At 35.9% G+C, this 15,756-nt stretch overlaps 1 protein-coding gene across 4 annotated transcripts in view; it reads right to left on the bottom strand.

Annotated features, from left to right (window-relative positions):
- Positions 1–10,385: 10,385 nt before the first annotated feature.
- The window catches only part of LOC139735403 (uncharacterized), a 71,389-nt gene continuing 66,018 nt past the window's right edge, over positions 10,386–15,756 (bottom strand). For all 4 annotated transcript variants that reach the window (XM_071646156.1, XM_071646153.1, XM_071646154.1 and 1 more), the window contains 2 exons: positions 12,008–12,152; positions 10,386–11,058 (listed from right to left, as the gene is read on the bottom strand). In XM_071646156.1, coding sequence (XP_071502257.1) covers positions 10,954–11,058; positions 12,008–12,152 — 250 coding nt within the window. In that variant the 3' untranslated portion in view covers positions 10,386–10,953. The remainder of the gene's footprint in view (positions 11,059–12,007; positions 12,153–15,756) is intronic.

The raw sequence follows: 15,756 nt of genomic DNA, 5'->3' as shown, positions 1-15,756 counted from the left end.
TACTTGTTTCCTGATATTTGAACTTTTCCCAATTCTCTATCTTACCTTTATACTTGTATCTTCGAGTGCGCCTTGATCATTTCATTTGTAATGGTTTCGACGCAACCTTACTTCAGAAATATGGTCATCAATGGAGTCATTTAAGAATGAGTTGAAAACCTACTTGTGTCATGATATTTAAACTTTTCCCATTTCTTTATCTTACCTCAATACTTGTACAAATGTATCTTCAAGTGCTCCTTGAGCTTTTCATTTGTAGTGAATTTAGCGCAACCTTACATTGGAGTCATTTAAGACTGAATTGAAAACTTATTTGCTTCATATGTCAACTTTTCCCATTTCTTTATCTTGCCTTTTTACCTTTTCTTCTAATGCGAGCTTTTCATGAAATGGATTTGGTGCAGCCTTATATAAGAAATGTATCATCAACAGAGTTATTTAAGAATGAGTTGAAAGCTTACTTGTTTCATATGTCAACTTTTCCCATTTCTTTATCTTGCCTTTATACTTTATCTTCTAATGCGAGCTTTTCATTAAATGGATTTGGTGCAGCCTTACATAAGAAATGTATCATCAACAGAGTCATTTAAGAATGAGTTGATAGCTTACTTGTTTCAAATGTCAACTTTTCCCATTTCTTTATTTTGCCTTTATACTTTATCTTCTAATGCGAGCTTTTCATTAAATGGATTTGGTGCAGCCTTACATAAGAAATGTATCATCAACAGAGTCATTTAAGAATGAGTTGATAGCTTACTTGTTTCAAATGTCAACTTTTCCCATTTCTTTATTTTGCCTTTATACTTTATCTTCTAATGCAAGCTTTTCATTAAATGGATTTGGTGCAGCCTTACATAAGAAATGTATCATCAACAGAGTCATTTAAGAATGAGTTGAAAGCTTACTTGTTTCATATGTCAACTTTTCCCATTTCTTTATTTTGCCTTTATACTTTATCTTCTAATGCGAGCTTTTCATTAAATGGATTTGGTGCAGCCTTACATAAGAAATGTATCATCAACAGAGTCATTTAAGAATGAGTTGATAGCTTACTTGTTTCAAATGTCAACTTTTCCCATTTCTTTATTTTGCCTTTATACTTTATCTTCTAATGCGAACTTTTCATTAAATGGATTTGGTGCAGCCTTACATAAGAAATGTATCATCAACAGAGTCATTTAAGAATGAGTTGATAGCTTACTTGTTTCAAATGTCAACTTTTCCCATTTCTTTATTTTGCCTTTATACTTTATCTTCTAATGCGAGCTTTTCATTGAATGGATTTGGTGCAGCCTTACATAAGAAATGTATCATCAACAGAGTCATTTAAGAATGAGTTGAAAGCTTACTTGTTTCATATGTCAACTTTTCCCATTTCTTTATTTTGCCTTTATACTTTATCTTCTAATGCGAGCTTTTCATTAAATGGATTTGGTGCAGCCTTACATAAGAAATGTATCATCAACAGAGTCATTTAAGAATGAGTTGATAGCTTACTTGTTTCAAATGTCAACTTTTCCTATTTCTTTATCTTGCCTTTATACTTTTTCTTCTAATGCGAGCTTTTCATTAAATGGATTTGGTGCAGCCTTACATAAGAAATGTGTCATCAACAGAGACATGTAAGAATGAGTTGAAAACTACTTGTTTCTTGATATTTGATGTTTTCCCATTTTTCTATCTTGTCTTTATATTTGTATCTTCAAATGTGTCTTGAGCTTTTCATTTAATGGATATTCCTCAACCTACATGAGAAATGTGTCATCAACGGAGTCATTTATAGCGCTTGAGTTGAAAACTTACCTGTTTCATGATATCTGATATTTCCTATTTCTCCATCTTACCTGTGTACTTTCAAGTGCGCCTTGAACATTTCATTTGATGAATTTGGCGCAATATAAATTGAAATTATTATCATCATTATTATCATTATATGAAGGGATGTAAGGTAGCCAGTAATATACAGGTGACTCCTGTTATAACAATGTCCTTGAGACTGCTAGTGTTTTTTTGTTTGTTTGTTCATTGTTATACCAAATTCTGTTTACCAAATTCTGTTTCAGGTGAACAAATAGAGTATATGAAGATATATAGATAAAATATATTTGAACTGAATTTTACTTCATTTCAACAAAATTTCATGAAGACTGTTTTTGGTTTAACAGGAGTGCACAGTATGATGATCAACTTAGGCATTACCCTTCACTGAATTTGCCTTTCACTACTAGTATGTGGTATATATTGCTGTCAGTAAGTTAAGAGTAAAGAAATCAAAGATCATTACACTACAAGGCCTGAATTCATGAAGGTAGTTTCAATCAATTCCATGGTTTAAATTAGACGAAGGACTAAAACAAGCATGAAAAATAGGCACAGGGTGCATAACCAGATGAAGTGGCACAAATATTCATCAGTAGTTGACAGTATTCTCAAGATACTGTCAATTCTGCATAAATATTGGCAACTCAACATTTGGTTGACTTATGTAGTAGTCATTTGTGCAAGTCAACTGATTTTGCTGGTTCCATATATGTTGACTTACACAAGGTTTACTGTGTGTACAAGTATCTTTGTCAATATAGTATAAGTATCCATTTAGTCACAGGTTATCTCTTGTCAAGTCATTTTCTTTAATTTAGCATTTAGGTAGAACCCAAGAGGTATATTGCTACAGTGGAAGGCTCTTTTAAGATAATTTTGCACCACTTTCCATGAACATTTAATGCCTAGCTTATGATACTGTCCTTGGGAATCATGCAATATTAGAAAAGTGCAATGAACTGTAACATATTCCATAACAAACATAAAAAAGAAATCATCTTTATCCCACCGTGACAACCAAGTTGTGATTCCATTAATGCAAGAAATGATCCCTCCACAGTGCTGTTATATGTACTTACACTCAAATGATGTCTTCCACAATATTGTTTGACAGTTAAGTGGGGTGTATTTCACAACAAATGTCAATGTGCATAACTGAGATTTGCCAAATTATATTCCATCTTTTTACATGGCCTGATTTGACATTCTGCATTAAAATTGAACAGTGTTTCAAAAAGTGAATGTGTTTTTGTTCTTTCCTTTTGTCTTGTTTGACTGAAAACATGCTTCTTCTTTTTTAAACCATAAGATATTTAACTGCAGATGACAGAGCAATTCCTTTCAGTCTGAGAGGTACCTGTTATGGTCTGCTGTTTCATTAGACATTTAAAATTTGGTGACTGTGTAAATGCAGAATATGTTGTGTTTCTTTTTTTAAAAATCTATTCATGCATTTATATGTGTTCTCATTTGTTATTTCCTTGTTTTTGATGTTGTCAATTTGAAGACTAGTATGTTGTTCTTCATTCTTAATATTGTTAAACTCAAACTCGAATACAACCTGGATTTAACTGTACGTTACAAAGCAACTGCTGAGAAAATGCTCTTAAATGTTGTACTACCACATTTGTGGTTCAATCCAGGATACAAGGACTGACCAAAAGATAAAATAGTCCCGACACTTACCTTCCACTTTCCCATTTCAGTCTCTGTGTTATATTCCTTATGTTTTTGTTAAACAGACACGCCTACATGACTGCACTTTCAGTAATGTGAACATCTCAAATATTTTGGTTGTATCCATCTGCAATACAAATAAGTGTGTAATATTGGCTGCCCTGGAGGGAAATATCAGAATATAAGTACCAAACTGCAACCATAGCACAAAACTCAAGTACCAGTGTTGCAGTCCTAGTAAAGGCAATTATATTCTGTCTTCCACCCCCCTCCCCTCCCAAAACAAACCATTGCTAGTCAGTATCATTGCAGTCATAAATTGAACAATTCATTCAATTCTCTGTTATTTATTCTTGAAGAATGCTGTTTTTAACAAAAAAAAAAAACAACAAAAACCAGAGTATTTGTGGTATGGTATGTGAACATTAGCATTGCTCAAGTTCTGTAGCAAGTCCACTCATTTTTAATACATGTCACTCCTTAGGTATTTGTCATGTACTGGTGTATAATTGTAAGTCTGCAGTGTAGTAGATTTTCCTGACGAGTTGATTACTCCTGTGTGTTCATGAGAGTAACCTTAAAGGGTGTGTACAGTTCTGGTCGAGGTGAGGATTTAGGTTTTAACGTTTTGCGAGATATTCAGAAATCACTCTATGAGATGTCAAAGAGCCTGCAGTTCAAAGGGGTATCAAAAGTTTATTCGACGAAAATCGGTTTTGAAATGGCTGAGATATCCAAAATCAAGGTGAAACAAAGAGATCCTAATAAAGTTGTGGCATGTCGCCTTTTATTATTAGCACTTTTTTGGGATATCTCAGCCATTTGAAAACCAATTTTCATCAAATAAACGTTGAATCCTTCTTAAAATTACATGCTCTTTCATATTTCATATAAGAGGCTTTTCATTATCTCACTTAGGAATGTTCAAAACATGAATCCCCACCTCAGCCAGTACTGTACAGTCCCTTTAATGTAGGAGATATGAAGCAACATCAGTTTAGTTCAGCACAATGCAAAATAATAAAATCTGTCCACAAAGTTTATATCCTTTTGAAGAGCACTTTTTATTAGTTTTCTCTTTTTTGTAAACCTCTTACATCCAGTTGTTAAGATCCTTTACACAACCATACAGCATCCAATGGCTACAAGAGTACAAGAGGCTGTTAATTCATAGCATAGCCAGTTTTCATCTTGAAATTTAAAAGAAATAAATATACAATATTGGGATACACAGCAGTACGTGTACAGCCAACTAAATAAACTCTGCATTCCTGTAAATCAAATTCACTAGAAATTATATATAATATAGCCTCTATCAGACATATTTATACAGTAAACTCCAGAGTCTACAAAAAGGAAAAATGGATATAAACAAAGTTGGTATGAATAAAGACCTACTGTATAAACCAAGTAATTATAAAGGTCTGTGAAAAATGGTTCAGATAAACAAAACAAATGTTTATCTACTTTGAATTTTTAGTAGAAGACCACTGACATGTATGCATCCACAGTGGAGGAAGTCAAAAAAGAAATACTAGTTCAGTCAAACTAAATGACATCACCAGGGTTTAAGACATCTGCTGAGGAAAAGTAGTGGAGGAGGAGGTATTCAGACATTTTTAGAGCTAAGAAATGAAGCAAATTTCTTCATTTCATAATTTCACTGTTGGAAAGATAGGAAGTCATCTGGAAGCATTATTGTGTCTGTAGGATTATGTGCTACAGGGTGTGTTACATCTTTCATTGGCACTCTCATGTCCTCTACAGTCAAAAATTCTATGGATACTTCTACACAAGACCAAGGAAACCACATTTCACTGCATTTTTGTGGAATAATGTAATTTCCTCAATCAATCACTGTTAGCCTAGTCTTTATTTGTGATAATAAGTGTACACTGATGTGTCATATATATACATGTATATTGATAAGGTCATTTCTTGTTACAAAAATTACAAAACACTGAACATTCTCATCTATTTAACACAAAAGGCTCCTGAGTTGCAGGTATCTGATAGCTAGCAGTAATTGTTGCCTTGATAATGATGAAATAAAATTAAAATTCTCTTTCGTTTTCATCTTACCTTAATATCAAGTCACTGTTCGTTTGTAATTACAATGAAAAGGATTTATTTCAATTCAGGAAAGAGCTGATATTCAGCATCTCACTTCATGTTCCTCTTTAGAAATGGAAATTGAATTACCATGGCAACATAAAATGCTGCCCTGCATATTACAGCAACTAAAAGCATCACATACTCTTATACATGATACACATGGATCATCTACCATTCAATACACGTACCATTAGTGCAAACACAATGATGTAGACAAATGACTGAAAATTATGCAATAGCACAAATGGGCTACACCCACATCAATACTGGAGGTTGTGAACATTGATATATAATAACTAAGTGAACTTGCATTCCCCTAGCTGTTGTAATTCTTTGACATGTTAGTCAATCGTAGTACCAAGAACCTATACTTAAGAAGCAAAATTCAAAGAAATATTCATAGAATGAACTGTGCATTGTAGCCACATTGAGAACCTGCTTTATGTGAAAAGCTGCCAAGATTATAGGGGAAGTGTTAGAACCTGGAAGTATCATAATATATGGAGAATAGAGAAAATGTAAAAATATCTCACCAACTCACATTTTACAACCATATGAAGGAAAGCACTTCGCACAAGGATAAACACATACAATGTTCAAACACATTGACCCACATACAAATCTCTACAATTTTTCACAAATTAAAAGAAACTTGTAATTCATGATGCCTGCAACTTGACAAGTCTGCCTTTCCCATGTGATTTAATTTCCTTTATTTCAACATTCTTTATTCTGTAAGTAATACCAATATTTCACTTGCATGCACATAATACGAACCATAATGGATAGCCACATTTTCCAAGGGAAAAAAAAAACATACAAGTAGTTAATGTAACTGATGCATCTAACAAGTATCTGAAGCTCATTACTTTTATTTTTTAGCAAGAATTCAATTAAATATACTTATTTATCATTACTATTATTTTTAAGGATCATTTGTTACACAGCCAGCTCACAAAACTTTTGAAGTATACTGACAGCACTGTTGGCCTTTATTATTTACATCTTTAAAATTTGAGTGATGCATCTCAATTGTCCATGCTTGTGCCAGAGATACAGATCAAATCATCCCAAACAGAAGATTTAAAGAGCAACCAGAGTTGGATGAAAGAGTAAAGACCAGCTGGCTATTAGCAGCTATATCTTACTGCAGTTTACAGAAACAAGTTCATACACTAATTTCAGGGGCGGATCCAGGAATTCCGTAAAGGGGAAGCACCTTTACAAAAATTAAAGGGGGGGGGGGCACACCCGACCCATTTTTTTTCTTTTGTTTGAACAAAAAATAAAGAGGGGGTGCACACCGGGTGCGCCCTCCTCTGGATCTGCCACTGAAGTTTGCAAGTAATGTGCATCACCCATTATATCTGGATGTGATGATGCATAGACTCCCCTACAAGGAAACTTGTGACATTCATGAATTTGCAGGTGTATTTATGATTTGTTTCTGAGCTGTAGAACTCACTAATCTTTTCTCTGCACCACGGGTCCATGCAATTGCAATAATTCAAAACTTACCTTCAATGCAAGAGAAATTATTTCTTCCTTTTATGTGTGCATAGACTATGCTTTCTCTTCTTTTTTTGCTCTTCCTGCTCAAAAATGAGAAAGTATTTATTTTCGGAAGAATAAAATAAAGATTATTCCTGGATAAAACTTACATTTGTCATATAAACAAAACTTGGAAACAGTCACAGGCAGCACACAACAGCCAAATCAGTTATGCAGGAAGAAGGGGAAAAAAGTCAAACATTTTGCAGATATCATGAGCATTCAAATTATTGTGCATGTTGTGCATAGCAATGTTGAAAATTTGAAGCTCTATGACCAGAACAGATCCTTGAAATAGTTGAGTGGAGAGCGGGGCATGAAGCCAAAACATCTATTTCTAGTGAGATTGATTTCCAAAAACATCACTTTAATTTTAAATACAAGGAAACCACACACTATTATTGTGTTCCTACTTCCCTGTCGAAGACCAGTACCACATAGGAGGTATATGCATCTCTACTCCAGTGACTGCAAGGTTCTTTAGGGTTGGACGTGGGAAGTCAGAATGATATGCAAAATGACTGCCAAGTTCCTTGTGATGTGTCATGTCTTGCTTCTGGTACGACTACACATGGCCCAAAATGCAGCGCTGATATAGAGTTCTCGTTGTAGCCATATAATCACGGGGTTTATTAATTTGTTAACCCGTAGAAGACCAGTCCCGAGTATAGTCAGGCAGGTGTTTATGGGAAATGTGTGTTGTACCAAAATCAGCTCGTCCTAACCGGGTTTAGAGTCACACAAATTCGTAACAAAGACATTAAAAAACTAAACCAGTATCATTCCTCAAAATTTAACTGTGGACATAATTTCTGAAGACTACAGTATAAATAGATAAATATAACACATCTCTCTAAAATAAAAATAATTATTCATCCTTGATTATGAGAGAATACATATATAAGGGGTAAACTTGCCTGCATGATTCATATGATGTACAGAGTAGCTATATACACATAGTAAAGCTGTAAAAGAATGGAATAAATTGGAAAATCGAGTACTGATACTGAAGTCATGGAATACATGGAATAGCATGGAAATATTTTGTGTCATGGAATGAAACTTGTAACACAAATTAGTATGAAACATTGACAGATTCTCAATTGTGTTTTTGCATGTTTTGCTTCATAATCAATCTTCTAGTTTAAATTTTTTGGCTGACTGGGGAAAAAATCCTTCATAAAATCAAAACTCTCCCTTTAATATGTCATAACACATAGAGTTGTTCTCACATTGTTGGCACACTCTTCAAGTGTATGCAAATACCACTGACATCTTACAATCCTATAGATGACGCTTCCATTCCTACATCATCATATTTTGCCTCTGACAATGTTCAGTACCATGACTTGTTAAATAGCTTTACGTACTAGAATAAGAATACCATGTATATGTTACCTGATACATTAACTTGTACAGTGTCTGTAGGACAGATAAACAATAATCAACCTGGAAGAATGCTGTCCAAACCACATCCTTCCAACTTTGCTAACAAACTTCTGTCTGGAAGCATATAACAGAATTTGGCAATTAGTCTCTGTGTAAGTTGGTATGTGTGTGTGAGTGTGTGTGTGTGTGTGTGTGTGTGTCCTTCTTGCTTGATCAAATTCCAAAGGTGATACTGGAACAAACACATCAGCATAGAGCAAAGAACAACCCCCCCCCCCCCCCCCCACACACACACACAAAAAAAAATAGAGAAATACAGGTGCCTGTTCTATAGACATTTTTGGACCAAGACAAGTATATAAAACATTTACAAAAAAGATGACAAAAGCTTTCCTTTGGATACATACATGCTTTTGACCTTTGAACTTGCAAAAGCATATAAACGCAACATACAAAGGGGAAAAAATCCAGAAATCTCTCCCCAAAAAGGAGCAAGACCTGACAAAGATTGAATGTATAGATGCACTCCCGGAAGATTCGTTTGGTAGCGATAGGGCTGAGAGAGTAATATGGCCTGATGGAAGAAAGACATCAGACACTCAAAGGACAAAATATTTTATACAAGAGGTCTGCAATAATGGTTGTTACTATGCCAGTTACTATAGCAACACAAAAACCAATTAGCTCTCACCATTTTAGTTGTTGCTATGGTGACCACATCTGCAACTTTGATACAGGAATTGGAAGCATATTTGTGAAAGAGGCCATAGTAAAGGTCATAAATATCATAATATGTGTTTATTGATGACAAAAAGCCAGACTTAAGCTGGAGAGAACCCCTTGGATGTAAGAGATGATCAACTTTTAAGGTGCTGACTAATCTCTTTGCCATGCAAAACTTTAGCTTAAATGATAATAAATATGACAGATTAATATCAAACAAGGGAACATATTCCTACTGTGATCAAGATGGCAAAATGAAAGACCCCACCCCCAGTTAAACACAAAAACATGTAAAGATAAATGCCCCAAAACATTTTAAGCACAAACATTACTCCAAGCCCTACTCTGGTTTTTTAGCTCGATACGGACAGAAAGTACAAAAAGAAAGTAATTCAGATGTAAATGTAAAATCAGCGAACTCACTCTGTCACAATTCTTCACACAACAATTATGAGTAAGAACAAAGAAATGCTATATCTCTTTTTGTTTGCATCGGCTGAAGCACTGTTCTAAGCTTCATACATTGATACAAAAGCAGGAGCATAAATAGATAATCAATTACTGCACTGCATCACCTGCCATTTTACAAAGTTCTGAAAATTGTTGCATGTTGTAAAACCATGAGCCATCACAGTGCCACGGAGTGGAATGACGGTGATGTGAATCTCATATCTGAAAAACTCAAGTTCTGCCTTGTGACGATGATATAAAAATATATCTCTTTATCAGGTTTTGGAGGGACTATAGAGAAATGATGCAGACAAAACAATGTAGATTTGGCTGAAAGTTGCCAATAACAACTAATCCAGAGGACATACACAATTTCATTGTCATTGAATGTCTGTTGAACTGAAATGCATATGCACTATCAGTAGGCCCTACACTGTAAAAGTGGAAATTTCTGCTGTCTGAAAATTTTCATGCAACTTGTACAATATTGAACTTGCATAAAAATAAAAGCATACAAATATTTTTGCTCGTATTATACAGTGATATTCTGTATTCATGATTCAGGGGAAATAAAAACATGCAAAATTCATTTTACCCAACTAAGTGCAAAAAAATTACAACCACAAAAATTTCCACAATTACAGTAGTACATATTGTAACATTTCATGGAGTACGATTGTGTTTGTAAAGTTTGTGTTTTGCATACATAAAAAGGACAAATTAGCTGAAAGAAAAAAGACAGATGTTTCTAAAAAATAGCAATTCATCAGCAGGCATTTACAGGTTTGTACTTCTGTGACCATTAATTTTGTGCTACTAGACTCTACTTTACCACAGCCCTATTTCTACAACTAAGACCTGATATTACTTCAGCTTTTTACCACCACCATAGCTATAAAAATGCATGCATCTGCATAGAATGTACACAGCCCACATCTAAAGACTGGGGTGTTCCCCCTTAAAGCAATTCAACCAAATCATTTCTAATCAATAGTCTGGTACACCTCCACATTGGTTTAGTTTGATCTCAGAGAATTGTACAGTCTCTGCAGATGATTGATCATAAATAAATCAAGAATATTAATAAATCGTTTCCCAACAAAAAATGGGGAAGGAAAACATTTAGCAGGGTTTTTGAAGGGAGACAATCTTGTGTTGATGAAGTTGTACTTTTCACTTTTTTGATTGTATCTCTGCTTGTTGGAAGACCTGGCGTTATTGGACCCATCATGACTTCCCCGATCCACCGCGGGACTTGAGTGTTACTTTCATGAATTCTGGCTCGGTGGCTGCCTTTTCTAACGCCTGAAGATTCTGCAAACTCTCCTGCTCCTGATGATAAGAAAGGACAAAAACCGACTCACAGTTAGAAAATCAAGCCCTTTCAGTCGTTGTCTGCCATGATACAAAATGTGACGTGATATGACATCAGATACATGCGATGACCCACTTTTCATAGAAATTTGATATGACTCATGGAATTAGCTGGTACACGGTGCAGATTTAAACAGCAAAACACATAACTTCTTTTTGTTACAAGATCCCCCTGAAGAGTTCTTCAAGTTACTGGTACTCATGATAAATCTGACATACAAGTAACATGAGTTATAAATATTTAATGACACTCTACGAATGAGAAGGATATCACAGCAAAGTACATGAATCAAACACAGACTGTGTTCACACAATAGCCACAGTCACACTGGCAAAACTTTGAGAATACTCCGCAAAATTTGCTCATCTGTTCACACTGGCAGTCAAACCTCTCTAGTTTCAGCTGCATGTGTTCCGACTGCACAAACTTCAAGGACATTTGCAGGGCTTTGGGAAATTTCCCTTATTTTAGTATAGTTCCATGAGAAGCTTCACAAGAAATTTTCAGGTAATTTGAGTTCAAACAGAGAACATTTGAGAGTGTGACCACAGCTAATATCCAGCTTAGAAAATAAACCCTTGAGGCTCATATATGAACCACTACAATGTGTCCCATTCACTGTATACGCCATATATTTAGCGAGTCTAAATTTTCGCGAATTTGAGATTTCCCGACGATTTTGCGAGTGGGTTAAATTCGCGATCATGGAGTCCTGTATTGAATGGAGAAATGTATACATGTGTACATCACATTCATATCGGGATCAGAGTCAATATTTCTGTGTGTTTTTTAATTTCGCAAATAGCAGCTGACTCGTGAAATTTGCGAAAATAAAAACCTCACAAAATATTTGGCGTATACAGTATGTAAACCTCTAGTCTGTTTTCAGTCACAAAATGAATTTACCCCAATCTTGAGGCGCTCAGCCAGCTTCTGGTCCAGGCTGGTTCTATTCTTGATGCGCTCTTGTTCCAGCTGCTTCTTAGTCCGCCTCTGTTCCCTGTCTCTGAATGCCGACTTCAGCTCATTGCCTTCAAGCACACTGCGTCCACTGCCATGGAAACACCACAGGAAATGACACAGGAAAATATAAAAAAGTAGAATATTTCAAAGAAACTAATCAGCATAACAATTTTCCCTCATTAGAATCATCAGCCTGAATGTCCCTGGCTCATTACACTATTCATCATTAAATTTCCATTTATTATCATGAAGTGCTTTTGGTGTTAAATGCAAGACAGCTGATGTTGTTTGTTTGTTTGTTTTGCTATGAATTACAACCCAAAATGTACTGTAGAAGTGGAAATATTCATGGTGTGGAAATATTCATGTACAAGTATCTGACACAACATGAAACTGGCAAGAATATTTCTGCTTGCAATGTGTAATAATGTAGTATATTGGATGTTGACGTGGATGCACCCGTTTTGTACTGTTGTGTCTCAGTGGTGTGTGTGAACGTCATGGCTTGTTATGTTGTGCAAAATTGTATTGCATTATGCTGCATCATTAGCAAAAAGCAAAAACAATTAAAAACAACATAAACTTAGTTTGAAAAGAAAGAGAATCATTTAAGTGAGAACCAGAAAGATAACAAAACCACAGTAACTTGAGTGCAAATATATCTGGTTTTCAGTTGATTAGTTGCCATTCTGTCTCTGCTTAGCATTCAGTCTGTCACTTTACACCTAATTTAAGTCAACTTCATAGTATTGAATTGCACCTTTAAGTGCACTGGAAAAAAAATATTACTGGCAACGTCACAGTTTTTATTCATGCCCATTCGACATGAAAAACACTGAAACATATATGTGAATATTTTGATTTAGAAAAGAAAATTATTTTATGACTACAAATCTGAATCTCCTGTTGGAGATGATATCATCATGTGTACAGAATGAGAGCAAAGTCAAATTTTATTTCTTATGATAATTTATGGTATGCATGGTTCCTGGCAAGTCTATAGTTATGTTCAGACGGTGATACTTAACCCAAGGACAAGCTCTTCAGGGTGCCAAGTGTTCACACAGTTGATTTTGTTACGACATCAGTCATTTCGTTGACAAAATGGCCTCAAGGTTAAGGATCACCGTTGAACGTAACTTATATCAGTTTATCATGCTGTCCTCATAACAGCCAAGACACGCAAATTAGCAAAATGCACAAAATTTTCAACACATTGAGCTGTTGCCTCTGTTTTATGAGACACTCTGTAGAGGTTTCCATACACCTGTGTTTGTTTGAGATGCACCTCGCACAGTTAGCCTGTCACCATACTTCAAAAGAAATGCAAAAAATCCCATGCAGTTAGGCACCAAATCCTCAAATAACAATCCAATTTCATTCAACACACAAACTCTTCATAACCCAACCCTAGACACGTCATAGACACCTGAAAGATAAATGGTACCAATGTTAGGTGTATTTTGCCGATGGAGCCCCATACAATAGCCCACAATCCATCCCTCCACTATACAGAGATTACAAGATGGGCAAAGCATCTTATTCCACACAAAGATATGCATCTGAGACCATTTCTGATGCAGTATGTTTATGGACCTGTACAGAATTATACGACAACATTAGAATACTGCCATGTTGTGCTCTTAAACTGTTATTACACTTTGAAGGTAACACTCTGTACTGAGCATATACCTTTCAAAGCAAAGCATTATCAAGAGACAATATACATATTATATGCTTCCATAGTGAATTGATTTCGTCATGTGCCCAGAAGAACAACGCAAACAGGAAGAACGATGTAAATGTTGGCGAGGCAGGAAGTATAAAATGCGCCTCACATGTGCTCGCCTTGTTCTTCAAGGCACACCTTTTTTTCATGCTAACTGGCAGATAACATTCAAAATGGGAAGACATGAATTTTAATCTGATGTACGAGCATGTTAGGAGTTTGTGAAATATTTTATTGGATATCTTGTTTTATGTGTGTGTAAGACAATGTTAACCAGTGTTCACAGTAAAGAGCAACAACTTCTAATCAGTGATGGTCTTTTCAATATTCATTGAAATCTACATCATAGACACATATCACAACTTATTCAGCTTTGCTTCTGCAAATTTCATAAAGACAGTATTGGTAACACTGAACACTGCAGTCAGTTAGAATTACTAGACAATGAAGTAATATATTCTGTGGATTCTTTGAATTGTTATGGATTTTTTTTTACTATCATGAGTTAATGACTTTTGGCTGGAAGCATAAAATTTGCTTGTGAGAGTTATAGCATCTCTGGCCGTTATTTTGCTGGTCCTTATGCCATGTGGTTTATTTGACAACACCAAACCAGTGATCTTGAACTGGAGTAAAAGATTAAATTTACGAGCACTGCATGTTTATGCATGTGTGTGTGTGTGTGTGTATATATATATATATATATATATATATATATATATATATATATATAAATAACAGCAAATAATAGTTTCTGCTCGGAGTCATAAGAAAGTATAGATTCACAACAGTAGGTCAATATAAACTCCGTTGAAGACGTAAATTTGACGAATTTTCGCCCATAGGGCTTTGTCAAGTCAATACATTTGACACTTTATTTTGAAGCAGATCAAAATAAAAGATGCGTCGTCACTGTGATGGTAGCGCGTCCATAACAAGATGCGCACAAACACAAAAAGCGCACAAGGGCGCACATAGACAAATAGCGCACAAGGTAGGACGTCACAAAGAAAACTAGGAAGGTAAGGAAAATACAAGAAGCGTACAAAATAGGACGTCACAAAGAACAAAGAGAAAGCACGTCACAAAGCAAGGAGGTAGAAAATTGCAGATGAGAGAGAGAGAAAGAGAGAGAGGGAGAAGGAAACGAAGATAAAAAAGAAGGATTATTCCCTAACGGAGAAAGAACGGAAAGAAACATTCAGTCCATTGGGGTGAAGGCAGCCGAGGCGATAGATTAGTTGCTCTTCTCGTAGTTTGCGGATTTCGTCTGGGCCATTATGACAGGTCGTCATTACACCGATCTTCAGGTGGTTGATGGTGTGCCCGGGCCGGTTGAAGTGCTGGGCCACTGGAAGTCCCGGTGTATTGAGCCTTACTGATCGGAGGTGTTCGGTTGCGCGGTCTGCTAGTCTCCGTTTCGTCTCACCTATGTAGATCTTGTGGCAGGCTGTACAAGTGATCGCGTAGACCACATTCTCAACGGTACAGGTGAACCGATCGCGAACAACCCAGGTGTATTTAGGACCTTTGATGTGTGCTGCCCTATCCACATGGCTACATGTGTTGCACCTTCTCCTTCCACAGGGATGGGTACCGCATTCCAAATCTGCTTCTGACTGTGCCTGGACCTTCAACCCCGTGTGGACCAACAGATCCCGTAGACTCCGGTCCTTCTTGTATGCTACGAGAGGAGGCTCTTTGAAGATTTCCTTGGTGGATGCATCTTCCTGTAAGATGTGTGTGTTGTCCATAATGGTAGAAACGAGCTTTTGCGTTGATGGGTGATATGTCAACACTAGTGGTACTCTGTCGCTGTTACGTTGTCTAAAACAACGTAAACATAAAAGTACCCTTGTGCGCTTTTTGTGTTTGTGCGCATCTTGTTATGGACGCGCTACCATCACAGTGACGACGCATCTTTTATTTTGATCTGCTTCAAAATAAAGTGTCAAATGTATTG

This window comes from Diadema antillarum, unplaced genomic scaffold (genome assembly GCF_040938485.1).
Source record: "Diadema antillarum isolate AM-2024a unplaced genomic scaffold, OU_Dant_1.0 seq00000576_RagTag, whole genome shotgun sequence".
Taxonomy (NCBI): Eukaryota; Metazoa; Echinodermata; class Echinoidea; order Diadematoida; family Diadematidae; genus Diadema; species Diadema antillarum.
The sequence above is the reverse complement of the archived record's forward strand: the minus strand, read 5'-3'. Positions and strand labels throughout refer to the sequence as shown.